The sequence below is a fragment of the Toxorhynchites rutilus genome, chromosome 1 (assembly GCF_029784135.1).
Source record: "Toxorhynchites rutilus septentrionalis strain SRP chromosome 1, ASM2978413v1, whole genome shotgun sequence".
NCBI classification, from domain to species: Eukaryota; Metazoa; Arthropoda; class Insecta; order Diptera; family Culicidae; genus Toxorhynchites; species Toxorhynchites rutilus.
Genome location: NC_073744.1, coordinates 135870884 through 135887801, shown reverse-complemented (window position 1 = coordinate 135887801; position 16918 = coordinate 135870884). Strand labels below are relative to the sequence as shown.

General features: G+C 39.9%; 1 protein-coding gene across 2 annotated transcripts; it reads left to right on the top strand.

Annotated features, from left to right (window-relative positions):
* Positions 1-201: 201 nt before the first annotated feature.
* On the top strand, positions 202-2647 carry LOC129775744 (zinc carboxypeptidase-like). Of its 2 annotated transcripts, none has more exons than XM_055780821.1 (4): positions 202-318; positions 490-676; positions 752-978; positions 1034-2647. In XM_055780821.1, exons 2-4 carry the CDS (start codon positions 670-672, stop codon positions 2021-2023), a joined length of 1224 nt encoding a protein of 407 aa, XP_055636796.1. In that variant the 5' UTR covers positions 202-318; positions 490-669; the 3' UTR covers positions 2024-2647. The 2 variants fall into 2 exon arrangements, with proteins under 2 accessions (XP_055636796.1, XP_055636788.1); XM_055780813.1 differs by having other exon boundaries at positions 294-417.
* The last annotated feature ends 14271 nt before the right edge of the window (positions 2648-16918 follow it).

Sequence of the window (16918 nt, the reverse complement as noted above, 5' to 3'; positions counted from 1 at the left end):
AACTTGTTGAATTCGTCCTTTAAAATTGAATGAATTAATTAGCCAGCTAGCTTTCTTTAGTTTTATTTAAATAGTATTAAGTAGTATTAGGGATGTTTTGGTCTACATAGATTGACGACAAATGACTGAAATGAAATGGAATGGTGTGCCGTTCATTTTGTTTTCACCGTGAAGTGGGTACAGGGATAAAGCCTATTTTCACCTATTTTAGGTTTATTATTTCACCAATTTTAGGCAAATTAGAAGTCACTCAACAGCTCGAGCGCGTTCCGTCCGCTGAGCAATCAAAATCACTGTAAATAACAGGAAGGAAGGAAGGTATTGAATTAGAGAGACTTTAAACTCTGAGAGTTCATTCGTCTCTAAAGTGTAAATAACAGATAGTCATCGTTTGTTTTGGTTTCAGCCGAAAGATATGTAAAATGAATGATATTCACTTCATTTCAAATCCTTCCCCGCTTATTATTTACTTTTCATTTTAATTTACAGAACCATCCGATAGATGCTTAGTACACACGCTCGCAAGAGATAGCAATTATCTCCGGGTTTCTCTAAGCGCGTGAAACAATTGAAGTCATCTTGCATTGAAGAGATAACGGAAGCTGGCAGCGACATCGAGCTTATTGGAAATATTCGCCAGTCGATTCAATCAAATTTAGTTCGCTAACAATGGCCGGTAGGAACGCATCAGAATGTGGCTGTGTCTTTTATTTGGGAATAATTTTGCTCAGTTTGGCTCTTCACTGTACAGGACAGGATAACCGCGCGCGTTATGATAATTATCGCCTCTACCGCGTGGAGCTCGAAACGGACCGACATGTGCAGGTGTTTCAAGATCTGGAAGCTAAAAGCGACAGTCATACGTTCTATGGGCACGCACGGCAACCCGGTCAGCATCTGACCATCATGGTTTCCGCCAACAAAGTGGCGGATTTCGAGAATTTGATGGACCGGTTTTTGGTCAAAGGAAGAGTGCTGGTAAGTGACAGCTTTGAATATTCTATTTTTTTTTGTCAATGTAAATTGTTTCCAGGAATACAACATGCAAGAGAAAATCGACAAGGAAACCGAGCGAGTCAAACCTGCGTCGGTGAGTCTCACCGAATTCGATTGGAATCATTACTTCCATCTACAAACGATTTACGCTTGGATGGATGATTTGGCCAGTAAATACCCCTTCGTTAGTGTTTTGAGTCTCGGAAGCAGCTACGAAGGTTTACCTATCAAAGGAGTAAAGGTTTCTCGGAAGGCTGACAATAAAGCAATTTTCGTCGAAGGAGGAATCCATGCGCGTGAATGGATATCGCCGGCCACCGCAACGTATATACTGAATCAACTCATTACCTCTTCAGATCCACGAATCGTCAACCTCTCAACCAACTACGATTGGTTTTTCTTTCCCATAGTCAATCCCGATGGGTATAAGTTCACCTTCGAAGGTGATCGTTTGTGGCGCAAGAATCGTAAGCCCTATGGACTTTGTCGTGGCGTAGACCTGAATCGCAACTTCGCCAGCAATTGGGGTGGAATCGGTTCCAGCGATGATCAGTGCAGCTACGATTTCTCGGGTGGCGCTGTTTTCTCAGAACCGGAGGCTGCAGCCTTGGCTGATTTTATTCGGAATAATGCCGAGAAGGAACACATCCGGACGTACATTGCTCTGCACTCTTACTCCCAGCTGTTGATGTTTCCCTTTGGCCATACCCCGGAGAAGGTCTCAAACTATGACCATCTCAATCGGATCACGGAGAAAGCTATCGCTGCTTTGACTGCGGTTCATGGCACCAGCTTCCAAGGGGGAAGCAAATATGAGACAATCTATCCTTCGAGCGGAGGCAGCATCGATTGGGCCTATCATGAGGGTAAAATTCCTGTTTCGTTAACGTTCGAACTGAGAGGTCCGCCAGATTCTACGGATATGTTTATCCTACCGGCAGATCAGATTACTCCGGTGGGTGAGGAAACGATGGCGGCATTTGTGACAATTGTGGAAGAAGCGGATCGACTTGGTTATTATGACTAACCGTGGTGGTGTTTGTTGTCAGCGCATTCAGAATTTGGCGCTGTGACTTCCGACTTCCGTGTATGAGGTTCATTACTCTATATGTTACTAGCTGACCGGGCAAACTTCGTCCCGCCCAAAATTTATTTTTTGTTTTCAACACCTCCAAACATACACGTTTTCTTACTTACGATCATGGGTCCAATCGCAGAACTGTTCATTAATTCATCTTCTAATTGACCTTTTACAATTTACTTTTAATATTAATTTCCTAGGACTTCTACCAAAACTCGCCGTTACAATATCAGATTATTTTCAGACACAATTCACGTTCAAGATTTTTCAATCAATTGTAAATAACATGTTTCTTCGTTACATCGAATAAATGTTTGATACAGAAAATATGATAGAATGAAGATAGCCCTAAATCGGATAATTCCTTCTTCGAGTTTTGCTCTTATCAACACATTCGGCGATCCATTTTATATTTATATAGATAGAAGAAAATATAGGAGTGCGTTTTATCACATTAAAATCCATTTCCACTTTCGAACAAAAATCAATTTCGTTGGCGCAAACATCAAATGGACTAACAACGCTTGTCACTATGTAATTATAGAACACATGAGAATTGAATTTTCCGAATTGTTCCATTTCCCTTCAGAGTTTTCCGAACATTTTCCATTGTCATGTTTGGTTGAAATACCCCCTCTCCATTCCAGATGAGGGAGGGGTGTCATATAATCATAGAAACATTTCTCGTACCCAAAAACCCTAACATCTCAAATTCGGCTGCATTTGATTGATTAGTTTTCGAGCTATGCAGGAGTTTGCGTTTCATTTGTATGGCAGTCCCCGTCCCCTTAGAGAGGGGAGAGGAATGTCGAACCACCATAGAAACATTTCGTGCCCTCTAAAACCTCCACATGCCAAATTTTGTTCCGTTTGCATGTTTGATTGATTCTCGAGTTATGCGAATGTCAAACCACCATAGAAATATTTATTGCCCCTTATATTATTATTATTATTATTAATTGAGTCTCGAGTTCTGCAGCATCCCTCCTGAGGAAGGGGGCGGAGTATCTATCCAATATATAAACATTTACCTCCACATGCCAAATTTGGGTTCTTCTTCTTCTTCTTCAATGGCACTAACGTTCCTAGAGGAACTTCGCCGTCTCAACGTAGTATTACTTGCGTCATTTTTATTAGTACTTAGTTAAGATTTCTATGCCAAATAACACGCCTTGAATGCATTCTGAGTGGCAAGCTCTAGAATACGCGTGATCACAGTGCAAGTCGGAGGAAATTTCTTTGACGAAAAATTCCCCCGACCAGAACGGGAATCGAACCCGAACACCCGGCATGTTAGTTATGACGCTAACCTATCGACCACGGGTGCACAATTTGGGTTAGTTTGCTTTATTAATTCTCGAATTATGCTGAAATTTGTATTTTATTTGTATAGTAGCCCCCCTTTGGAGGGGGGAGGAGTGTCTATCCAACATAGAAACATTTATTACAACCTAAAACGTCCACACGATGAATTTGGGTTCGTTTGCTTGATTAATTCTCGAGTTATACTGAAATTTGTGTTTCATTTCTATGGCAGCCCCCACTTAGAGAGGGGGGAGAAATTTTTTTGAAAACCCAATTTTTTTTCAATTTTTTACGTCTGTGACACTAATAAATGATGTTCGAATGAGCTAATATTTTGCAAAATATATATTAGGCTGTCAAAAAAGTCCTGCGGTATTTCCGCGAGGTGTCGTTGTAAGCGCGTAGTTCTAGTTGTATTCATTGTATCGAGTCATACTATAGCTTGTTGGAAAGGTATTTTTGCGCGCTATAATATAGTCCTTGACAGTGTTTTGCAAAAATGCATCTCAAGCTGCCAATAAAATTTGTGCAGTTTATGGGCCCGATACAGTTTCCATTTCCACCGCACAACGATGGTTTCAACGTTTTCGTTCTGGTGTAGAGGTCGTCGAAGATGCGCCACGCTCCGGAAGGCCTGTCGTCGAAAATTGCGACAAAATCGCTGAACTAGCCGAGAAAGACCGGCATAGTAGCAGCCGTAGCATCGGCCAAGAGCTGGGGATAAGTCATCAAACCGTTATTAACCATTTGAAGAAGCTTGGATTCACAAAGAAGCTCGATGTATGGGTGCCACACACTGCTGAATCGCAACAAAATCGACCCGTTTCTGAAGCGGATGGTGACTGGCGATGAAAAGTGGGTCACTTACGACAACGTAAAGCGCAAACGGTCGTGGTCGAAGCCCGCTGAAGCGGCTCAGACGGTGGCCAAGCCCTCATTAACGGCCAGGAAGGTTCTGCTGTGTGTTTGGTGGGATTGTCAAGGAATAATCTATTATGAGCTGCTTCCCTATGGCCAAACGCTCAATTCGGACCTGTACTGCCAACAACTGGACCGCTTGAAGGTAGCACTTTTGAGGTTTCGGTTTAGGGGATGAAATAAATACACGACTGAACAAGTTGGCTGTCGTCAAATTAATGAACACATCAGTTTATTTCCTCAACTCTTCGATCACTCATACACATATTTTATCATTGTATTTGTTTACTACTTTTCTCTCGCTAGTGGGTTTAGACACAAAGGTCGAATGAGAATGACTCCTACAGTTCTCACCCCTTAAGTTTTTCGATAGAATAATTGAATTCAGAATTCGAAAGTTTATGCTTTAATTCTATTAATTCAGAGTGATTATAAATCAATTCAAAAATATACAAAATCATCACATCTATTGTTAATTTTGTTCCTTTTCGACCGCCTTACTGGAGGCGTCTCAGTGATCTTACGCTTCCGCGACCTTGAAGTTCTTCCAACCTCAGTTTCTTGTTGACTTTGATCTGGAAGTTCGAATTCAGTTGGGCTGTTCGAAAAATACGCTGACCAGGGCTGAACGGGCGCGTCGAACAAATTTGAGTCCGATACAAATCCGTAAAAGTCCTCTCCGTCCTCTTGCTGTTGCTGGAGTGCATTCTCAGTATTTTGGATAACTGGTCGTTCTGGCGAGGCTCGATCGATTAAAAACCTTGTTCTGTTTCGATCCAAAGGCTCTTCCACCAAACGTAACTGTTGCCGATGGGCGGAAAACAGTCGACCGCCAAGAGAAATCTTAAATTTTGTTTCAGGGTTTCTCCACCGAGAATGGAAGAAAAAAAAACACTGCACCGGCCAAAATCTGGCTCGAACCAAAGCAAATGCAACAGCAACCACAACAGCAGTAAAATGGACTGCAACAGCAACCACGGCAGCAAAATCAACAGCAACAGCAGCGAAAAACCAACAGGAGCAGCAATAGTAAAATGAACCGCAACAGCCACCAGGATAAATCCGCTTTCGTTTCAGAATCAAAATAACCGGCAAATTCCTCCGTATTGTTACCTGGCTAAATGGAGAGACAAACAATGAGCCTTCCAAAAAATGTATAAAAGAAAACTTCGGCACAATGCCCGTTGAAGCAAAAATTTGTGTAACGAAAAAAAAAAGATGGCTACTTTCGTCCAAACTAATTGGCACACTTGTACCGCAAACAATACGGCAGCACAATTTAGCCACTTACCTCAATAGAACCACTTTCTTTTTGTTTTGTTTTATTTTGTTAAATACACTTCACTTTCTCACTATTTTCTTTAATCCTCGTCGCCACTTTGAGGTTTCGATTTAGGGGATGAAATAAATACACGACTGAACAAGTTGGCTGTCGTCAAATTAATAAACACATCAGTTTATTTCCTCAACTCTTCGATCACTCATACACATATTTTATCATTGTATTTGTTTACTACTTTTCTCTCGCTAGTGGGTTTGGACACAAAGGTCGAATGAGAATGACTCCTACAGCACTCATGAAGAAGAGGCCATCTTTGATAAACAGAGGCCGCATTGTCTTCCAACAGGACAACGCCAGGCCACACACTTCTTTGGTGACGCGCCAGAAGCTCCGGGAGCTCGGATGGGAGGTTCTTTTGCATCCGCCATATAGTCCGGACCTTGCACCAAGTGACTACCACCTGTTTTTGTCCATGGCGAACGAGCTAGGTAGTCAGAAGTTAGCCACAAAAGAGGCCTGTGAAAATTGGCTATCCGAGTTTTTTGCCAATAAGGAAGCGAGCTTCTATAACAGGGGTATTATGAAGTTGGCATCTCGTTGGGAACAAGTCATCGAACAAAACGGCGCATATTTGACTTAAAACAGATGATTGTAACTAATTTTATGAACAAATGAAAATTCAAAAAAAATATCGCAGGGCTTTTTTGACAGCCTAATATTATCGTGCAAATCAACATTTCGCAGCAAGTTCCGAATAAAAAATATGGTTTCGTTAAACCGGTTCTGATTTCTTCGTGAATGTGGTGTTTTTTTTCTTTTCGTAAGGAGTGTTCGCTATATTTGTGTGTATTCGAGCGTATTGCAGTGATAGTACCACTATGGGAGCATACACGCATGATGAGATAAGTGAGGAATTCTATCGGTTGCTCTCTCAGATTTCCTAAAGTTAACTCTCCGCCATCGTGACTGCAGTCCAATAAAGGTGCGTGCGATAAATAGTAGACATATTAACATATTATTAACATAATATGTTATTAACGCTCCAATTGATTTCACGAGTTTTCCTTCTCAGGATACATAAGGAGAGTTTCTGCCGCAAAAGATAATACAAGTGACGAACATCGAAACACATAGTTTTAGCGAGTTCGAAAGAATTTCCTCGGTGACCTTCTCAGATTAATCGTCGATAAGAGGAATATTAAAAGGGTTTCTTAGCGACCTTATCAGGTTGCCAAAAATAACCTTGGTCTCCGCGATTGAATAAAAATATATAGATCGAGGGTTTTTAAAGGCGTTTTTTATGACCTTCTCAGGCCAGGAAAAATATCTATGTACTACGCACGATGAATAACGAAATGCATGACCGGTCCGATAAGAATGTATATTTTCTTCAAATTTCATTTCACCGAATAGTTGAGAGTTCGCGTTTTTAGAATCACATAACTTACCGCAGTGAATCCTGATTTTTATCAACCATTCCCACTAACAACTATCCCTTCCATGATAAACGCTAGGGAACCACGCTATAGAGGCGACCCTTCTGGCCTTCGGCTGGCGAATATCATACTAACATTCGTTCCCTTCCCCTGGTGACTGTAAGGACGTGGCCGGCGTCGTTATTGACCATTTTAAGTTTGAATCACCGAGAATTGCACAACGAGAATAATTTGCTAGTCCCAAGCGTCATTCTGTGTGTTCTTTGTGCAATTTGGTTGGTTCAGGTCAATCACGGAGAGCAACTACGAATTGTACAGTCTACCCAAGCTCATGGTCATAATCGCCGTAACGTTCGAGGTATTTTTCATAGCGTGGCACGAGCTTTTCTATTACGAGCGCGAAGTGCATAGCGTCCAACTTTTTGAAGTACGATGTAACTGCGTCACGAATTTCTTCGGTGTTATCGAATCGTTGACCGCCGAACGCCTGTTTCTTCACCGGTAATAAGTGATAGTCGCTAGGGGCGAGGTCTGGGAAGTAAGGAGGATGCTCGAACACAATCCATTTGAATTTTTTCAATTGCTCTTGAGCGAGCAGAATGGGGCCGCGCATTATCGTGGATGAGGAACACTTCTTTCGTCAATAAACCTGGCCTTTTGATTTAGATCGTGGTTCTTAATCGGTCCAAAACTTAACAATAGTACGGTCGCTGAAATGGGTGCGATATACTATGCTATAGGGATCATTGAAACACTGCCCATCGACCATTATTTTAATTATTTCAGACAGACAGACAGACAGACAGAGGCAATCCGCTCAATGAAAGTTAATAAACGCTCATCTTATTTCCTAACAAGAATAAGACAACTATTGAGTGTTTTGGTAGAAAAATTATTCAAGATTACCTTAGCATGGGTTCCCTCTCGTTGCTCGATTCCGGGGAATGAGAAAGCGGACTCACTAGCTAAGGCGGGCGCTTCAGAAGGCACACTTTTTGAAAGGCAAATTGCTTATAACGATTTTTTCACATTCCTCGTCAGCACACACTCGTAAGTTGGCAGCGCATGTGGAGTGAGGTTAGTTCAGTCATTGGTTATACAAGAATATCCCTAAGGTCTCGACGAATGCATGGTTCAAGGGATTGAATGTTAGTTGTGATTTCATTCGCGTTGATATCTCGGTTTATGTAAAATCACTACAACCTAAACGCGCATCTTTATCGCATTGAGCTCGCAGCAAACAATCTTTGTGATTGTGGCGATGGCTACCACGACATTGAGCTCTCTCTAGAGCTCTCTAGAGCACTGAGAGCACAAGGCAGATAATCGGATATCCCCATCCGGAAACTAGGTGGCCGTGATCCTGATCATCTGCTTCATTTATACCTGTTCCGCAGAAAAGCCGATGTCAACATTTAATGATGTTTCCTTCGTTGTGTCCCTGTTTCATGTCCCTCCTATCCGATCTATAAACTTTTACTTAGTCGCGGCAATACATACACACACTCTTTACAGATACACGGGCAGTCCACTGATCATTCAACAAGAGCCAAAGGTTGTACCGCTCATGACAACTCTACACGAGCTGATGATTGCGCCGGCTAGTGACCATTCTATCCTGGATTCCTCGAGTCGAGAAAGACGAACCACGTTAGAGATATGGGGTACAGACTAGGGGGCGTTGCTGATTAATGGTCAGCTGCATCCCAATAGAAAGTATCCCGTGTCGGGCACACGTACAGAGCATTGGAGACAACAACATCCCAATTACGAGAACACGTGTAATACTAACCTCGAGCCAACCAGATACTATATTCTGTTCGCAGACCTGAAGAGAATGCTCGCTGGCAAGAAAAGTGAGACCGATGATTACCGAAACTGAGGCCTATTTTGAGGAAAAACCGAAAAGTACTATAAAAATTGTATCAAATTGCAAGATCGCTATAATCGCTGTTTCGCCCTCGAAGGCAATTATGTTGAATAATAAAATTGAATTTTGAAAAAAAAAATTGTTTTAGTTCGTTACCTTATAAACTTTTCAGCCGAACTGTTATATTGAGTATTATATGGCCATGAGTGCTCTCTTGGGGAGTTCATGTTGTTGCTGTAGTGAATTGATATTATTGGGTGCTAAGTTCTTCTTATGTATAGGGAAGAGAAAGGATAATGGGCAAATGGGGAAGTGAAACGGTTTTCTAATGAAGACATATATGGGGAACATAATATTAAGATCGCGACTACTCAAGCTATCATAATCTGATATGCGTGAGTATACCCTCTCGATCTTCTAAATCAGCAGCTATTTAAATTCATTAATTCATTAACTCACATTGTGAGCTAACGCCCGAATTTAGGCAAAAAGCAGTCGAAATGTGTATGTTTTACATTTTAATCGTCAAATTATTACCTTTTTTATTATTTTTACTGTTCATGTTTTGAGCCAAAAAATTGCTGGATTAATTTCGTGTCTAATTGTATATAACACAGCATATGTCGCTATGAAAATTTTGAGTAATATGCCTTTGAAAACTCTTAATGAATCGTTACATTTTTCATTTTCCCCCTATATAGAAATCAAAGACATAGTCGTATTTCAAAACAATGTTTGATCAAAGCACGATATTTCTCTGTTCCCATTTTCTATACGAATGCAAACAATCATTGGCAAACAATTGTAGTTTGTGAACAAATAAACGGAATGTCAGGAAACTTCACGCGTAAACTAGTGACAGATGAACCTCTCGAATTGAATTTTGTTAATTTAAAAAAAATCCCGGGACTTTTTAGGCCATGTAGTATAATGCGACTGAAAGAGATGGATTTATTCCCATAAGTTGCGGATCGCATGTTGGTGAAACTAAGAATCATATCTCTCACTCAACCAAACCAGAACAATCGATATTCGCAGCGAAACTGAGTTCTGTCTGTTATGATATCTAAATATTTGCAATAATCGCATATTTATGGACTTTTGTGGTGCTTAAAATAGACTTAACTCCACAAATCATCATTCCGGAGAAACTTTCCCCCCATATTTTTCAGGTGACCCAAATTGTGTGCAATCGTAAATCCAATTTGTCTCCACAGAAGCAATACGATAGGCTCGTCACGGAAACTATATACTCATTCCTCGTAAGTGACCTCTACCGGCATAGGAAATCCGAAATGGCACGAGTGCCTCCTAGAACGACGTATGCATACTGGTCTACTCGTAAAAAGTGCCGGCTTCTAAATTGGACAGTACTCATCGGGTGCTAAAAGCCTCCGCACCCATAAAGGGAACCTTGTTTAAGTTTTCATCTCACGATTCGCACGTTTTCTCCGACCGGCATAAAAATGTCACCAATGGCTAGGCACCCAGATTTCGTAGCCGAAACCAGAGAATGATTTATTGTGAAACGCACGGAAAAAACCACCACGTAAATTTTCTCACGCAAAAAATGAATAAAGACGAAACAGGACGCGTGGGATTATGAAGTGCTAATTCCAGATAGGCGGTGGTTTCATTGATGATGATGAGTGGGTGGGTTTATGATTAGGATGATAAAATATGCAGAGGTGGGGAGCAAGAAAGTTAAAATTGGTCGCATTGTTTTTGTTCGTTTCGGGAGAAAATCGAAAATCATACCGCAAATGATGCTGGCGCGGATCCAATCAAACGATAATTCGGGGGGAAATGAGATGCTGCGGACTATGAAGTGATGAAATTGGTTATTTATGTGGAGTTGTAAAACATTTAATTTCTTGGCGAGTTCTTCCAAACAGAAATGATGACAATTTTGTATCAATTTCTGAAAGAAACAGAATGCTGCACGATGTTGAAAAAATTTACGCCCCCAAAAATATTAACGTGATGTTTCTTACGATTTACAAACAATGCATTTACATGGATAGGATTGTGCACCCCTAAAATTTATGCAACGTTGGGATCTGGTTAACTCACCGAGTAAATATCTATATAACACGTAACGTAACAGAACGCCTGTAAACAAACTAAATGGCAGATCGCGCTCAATGTTGACATTTAGAACAATGACAGTATGACCAACTCATAAAAAAATTAAAAACGTTCAGCGGGAAGACCCAGTTGTGTACAAATAAAAAAACCGAAAAATCTGTTACGGCTCAGCAGTGTTCTTAATGTCAATCGAATACAAAAAAAAAGGAGAATATACTACTAAATTTTCAAATCACTTTATTTGAACAAAACTACAACACCCAAAAACAAATCTACAAAACACTCTGAAAATCAACCGCGAAATCCTAGATCGGCGCATGGAAAAACAAGAGCAATCAGTGATGTAGATATTTACATAAGGATATTTATCGCTACTTATCTTTTCCCACGAACAATTACCTGCAACTATATACATATTGTTAGCTTATGTGCATTTTTCCAGATTTTTTAGTTTTTTTGTTTTATCACAATAAAAGATTTGCTGGTTGGAAATGAGAACTGTCAGAATAGCCTACATAAAAAGCTCTTTCCCTTGTATAGTGATTGCTCTTTCTTTCGTTTATTATTCATTATTACGGATTAATATTTATTTGAATGCTTAAAACACGTAGTGCGTTTATTCTAGCCGAAAATACATTATGTTTTTCGCTTCACAATGACAGAAAATGAAACCGTCAACGCCAATTGAATGAATGAACATTGAGGATAATTTTGCGAGATTTGTTTTTCTCTCTTATGTCAAGGATTACAGAGTTATAGATATTCAGTACATTTTCTTTGTGAAGTATATAATTATAAATTATTCAAAAACCGTAAAAAATGTCTGATATTTATCGTCGTAGTCGTAGTACAGGTAAACTTCGATATAACGTACATTTCTCTTTCCAAATTGTACGTTGTATCGAATTGTACGTTATATCGAGGCAAAATAAAGAACTCAGAAACATAGCTTATATTACTTTTTTGTGTTGTTGTTTGGGTGAGGTAAATAAATAATGATGAAAAAGTTCCACTAAAAGATGAAGCCAACCTTTCTCCCGATGTTCCCCTTCATGCTGTTGATTCATTTAGAATCCGGAATCATAAAACCAGTTGTATTTCGAGATTGGTTAAAAGTACAGACCAGCAAGAGGCCTTTGTTGAACCTGTGAGATTGACATGAAACTCTCAGTACCTATTTCGGAAAATATTTTTTACACATTGCACATGTGTACGTTATATCGAGGTAAAATGTACGTTATATCGAATGACGTTATATCGAGGGTACGTTATAACGAGGGTACGTTATATCGAAGTTTCCCTGTATTACGAACCACAATACTAAGAATGCATATTTGTGGAAATGCATAAAAAAGGACAAGTGAAAGTTTTCTCAAGTATAAAACAAAGTAATAAAAGTATTACAACAATGATTATTGACAGACTGGGTACGGAAATAATGGAAAGAATATTAGCTACTAAGAACTATGTAGAATTGGAAAAACGAAGATAAAGGCTTATGTTTTCCCAGTAAATTCGTGCCGCCATTGATGATGAATAAATCGATACGTTGATCAAGCGTAATCCTCAGTATACGGCAAATGAATTAGCAAATTCAATACAAATATCTAAATCCACCGTTGATGAGCATCTGCTGAATCTTGATTACGTATTTTGAGACGATATGTGGGTTCACACAATTTGAATGATATGCTTTCAATGGATTGTATTTCCATCTGCGGCTCGATTTATAAACATAACGAAACTGCCGTTTTGAAGCAAATCGTCAACGTGATAGACGTCGCCTTTTCATCAGGCCAACGTCAAACTGCTTGTCTCGATAAATTACACAATAAATTATTTTGAAGTCATGATAGGAGATCCTATATCACCAGCTCTCAAACTAACCGGTTATTACACCCTCAAATTATCATCAGATTATCATTCGATTCTATGAACAGCATAAAAAATATCTTGAACAGTTTTCGACGAGATAGCGAACAAGATCTGATGGGATAGAATTTTAAAGCTGTATGAAAAATGGTGAAAGATTATGGAACAAAACTGTACACATAAAATTGAATAAATGTTTGTCTGCCTATAAAAATGATGCATTTGTTCTCCTAAGAATCGGCACAAACATTTCGGACATCCCAATTTTGAATTTATATAGAGTAAAAATGAAACACAACTGTGTTCGTTGCGAGCACAAAACTAAGTGAAGGTTCTTTATTGAATATAGGAGTATATAAAAAAAAAGGTTTCAGCTGACAAAGCAGTTGAGCGGAGTCAATTTGATTATCCATGTAGAAAATCGGTGCATTAAATTTTTGTTGCAACAGTTCTTTCAGCAGATTATTCAACCAAATCAGCTCTTTTATGGCATGTGCTGCTGCCATGTACTCGGATTCTGTTGTTGATAGCGCCACAGACCTTTGGCGCTCCGAGCCCCAACTAATAATACTATTTCTTAGCATAAATACATAGCCAGATGTAGATCTTCTAGTAACGATATCTCCGGCATAATCTGCATCGCTATATCCACAGAAAAATAAATCGTTTCTAGACTCGAAATGAATTCCCATGTTCATTGTGCCTCGAATATACTTCAAAATACGTTTTACCGCATTGACATGAGCTGCAGCGGGTTTCTCCAGATATCGACTTGCATTTCCAACAGCAAAAGATATATCTGGTCTTGTTGCCACTGCCAGATACATTAAACTTCCAACTGCCTCACGATACGGAAACCTTATCTCTGAATCTGCTTCAAAATCACTCAAATTTTGCGCACTTTCCGTTGGTGTTGCCACAGCGTTGCAATCTGACATATTGAAACGATTGAGTATTCTTTCGGCATACCTCTGTTGATGCACATGAATCGATCCTTCTCGACGCTGTTCAATTTCGAGTCCCAAAAAACATTTCAGCTCGAAAACTTTGATTTCGAACTCCTTTCGAAGATGCTCTATCACTGGTGAAATGACATTCGCTTTTTCCGCCGCAATGAGTCCATCATCTACATAAATAGCTAATATCAGCATTCCGCTTTCACCATTAGACACAAAAACACATGGATCTGATTTGCTTGCTTTGAAATTAAATTTCGTTATAAAATATGTGAATTTTTTATTCCAGCAACGTGATGCCTGCTTCAGACCGTATATGCTTTTAGATAATTTGCATACACGTTCAGTTCCATCTTCATATCCGATCGGCTGATTCATGAAGACTTCTTCGTCTAAATCGCCATTTAGAAAGGCTGTCTTCACATCGAATTGTTTTAATGTCATCTGTTTGGATGCTGCTATTGCCAATATAACTCTAATAGAGGTAAACTTGACTACTGGACTGAATGTTTCATGGTAGTCAACTCCGTACTCTTGTGTGAAACCTCGTACTACCAATCGCGCTTTATAGCGATCAATGCTTCCATCTGGATGTTGTTTCACCTTGAATACCCAACGGTTATCTATCACCTTCTGATCATATGGTGGGTTGACCAAAGTCCAAGTGCAATTTTCAACGAGTGAGTTGTATTCATCGTCCATTGCTTGCTGCCATTGCACGTGATTATTTGATTTCATCGCTTGTTCATAATTCTTCGGCTCCTCAATGATTGCTAACATTGCAATATGATCTGCTGATGCACAACATGACAATCGCCTTTCAGTTCTACGATCGATGGCGCTCCTATCCCGCAACCGCTGGTTGATTACATTTCGGTTGTCAAGATCACAAATAGCTCCACAATCTCTTCGTCGTTGTTCTTCCTTCGCTCTCGGTTCATCCTCATCATTCGCAAACTCATCAGCTTTCTTTGTATCATTTCCTATATCAAGTGATACAAATGATTCCTCCGAAAGAAAAATTACATCACAGGCGATTTGAACTTTGCCCGTCTCAGGATTCCAAACCCGATAGCCCTTGGAATGGTCATCATAACCGACGAACATACATTTTATTGCCTTTGGGTCTAGTTTTCGCCGCCTTTCCTTAGGTATATGTATAAATACCTCTGACCCGAAAATCCGCAAATAATCTATTTTCACCTTTTTGTTAAACCATAGCTCATATGGTGACTTGTTATCAACTGTGCTTGTTCCAGATCGATTGAGCACATGAACCGCCAAATTAACTGCTTCTGCCCAAAACTTATAGTCCATTTGTTTCGAGTGAATCATTGTTCTTGCTGACTCGACAATTGTTCTCATCTCTCTTTCCGCGCACCCATTTTGCTCTGGTGTATATGGTACAGTTCGTTGATGTTGAATAGCCATCTCATCGAAGAAATCCTTCAATTCTGCGTTCAGAAATTCAGTACCATTATCTGATCTGAAATAACGAATATTGTGTCCATGCTTCTTTTGCACAATCTTAAGGCACCTTTTGACATTGCTTGCAACTTCCGATTTGTGCTTCATAAAATAAACAAACCGGAAATGTGAATAGTCGTCCTTCAACAGCAAAAAGTATCTCGAACCGCCAATCGACTCTTCTTGCATTGGTCCGCAAACATCCGCAAAGATTATTTCACCACACTTTTTAGACTTCTCTTCCCGACTTTTAAAACTTCCTCTATGATGTTTTCCATATACGCACGCTTCACACGCAAAATCCTCATCTACGAAATTTATATTTTTGTTCAGTAAAAACTTCTTCACGTGTACGGTGTTCTGATGTCCAAGCCTCTCGTGCCAAGAACGAATTGAGAGTTTCTTTGTAGCCACATTTGCCACAGAAATCTTTATCTGCGAAGCTTCATTTATTTTGAATAACATTTGAAACAATTTTTCACGACGAGCTCCCACTGCAACGATATTTCCATCTTTCAGAAATTCGCACCGCTTATTGTCAGACTTCAATTGATAGCCTCGATCCATGGCTTTTCCCGACGAAAATAAATTCACATGGATCTCCGGTACATATAGAACATCCATCATGCATTTAGGAATCCAATCATTCCCATTAAAAGCAAGAATGTTTATATTGCCTTTTCCTCGAGCCACAATCTTATCGCCATTTCCAATTGTTACCTCCACTGATACTTCAGTGAAATTGTCAAACCACTCTCGTCGGTGACTCATATGATCACTCGCACCAGAATCCAGGATCCAAATGTCTTTGTCTCCATTCAATGCAGCACACACAAAAGCGTCGATCGATGAACTTTCCCGCCTTTTGTCCGCACCGTCCTTTAGTAGTGGACAATCTCTTTTCCAGTGATCACTTTTGCCACATTTAAAACATTTTCCTTTCGTTTTTGCTGCTTTACTCTTTCCTATGTTAACACCACTAGATGAATTTCCCATTTTCGATTTTTGAGATTTCTTCGAAAAATTCCGCTTTGCCATCAGCGCTTCTACATCATCCACTTGAGCCTGTTGTTTTAATCGAAGTTCTTCTGCCAATAATCGTGCACGTAAATTCGCCATTGTTTGATTTTCGTCATTAGTGGACTCCCATGCACTATGGAAATGGTTGTACTCAGCAGGCAACGACATTAAAATCTTTGTCATGACCATAGAATCTGATATGATTTCCTTTTGGTCCCTTAATTGTTGGACAATTTCAAGCAACTTCGAAAGAAAAATAGCGATATCATCTCCTGGCTCCATTTTGAAACTGTAATATTTTTGTTGTAAAAATAACACATTTGACTTTGAGGCTTGCTCGTAGGTGCTTTTGAGCGTTGTCCACATTTCACCTGCTGTTTCACAATTCATAATTTGCAGAAGCGGTTGCTTCATGCATGCCGTTGATATGATTCGCCTTGCTTTGGCATCGGTCTTATTCCACAACGAAATCGCAGCTGCGTTGTTGGCTCCTGCTACTGGTTTTGTCGTCGTTCCGTCAACTATATCGAACAATTCAGTTGCTTCGAGTATTTGACGAATCTGGAATTTCCATGTCAACCAATTACTGCCACCTTCCAGTTTTTCAATGCTCGCCTTATCACTCTC

What these genes read in the sequence shown, in the direction of transcription:
- LOC129775744 (XM_055780821.1), top strand. An exon ending in TGGTCAAAGGAAGAGTGCTG is followed by an intron (nt 979 to 1,033) that starts GTAAGTGACAGC and finishes AATTGTTTCCAG; the next exon opens with GAATACAACATGCAAGAGAA.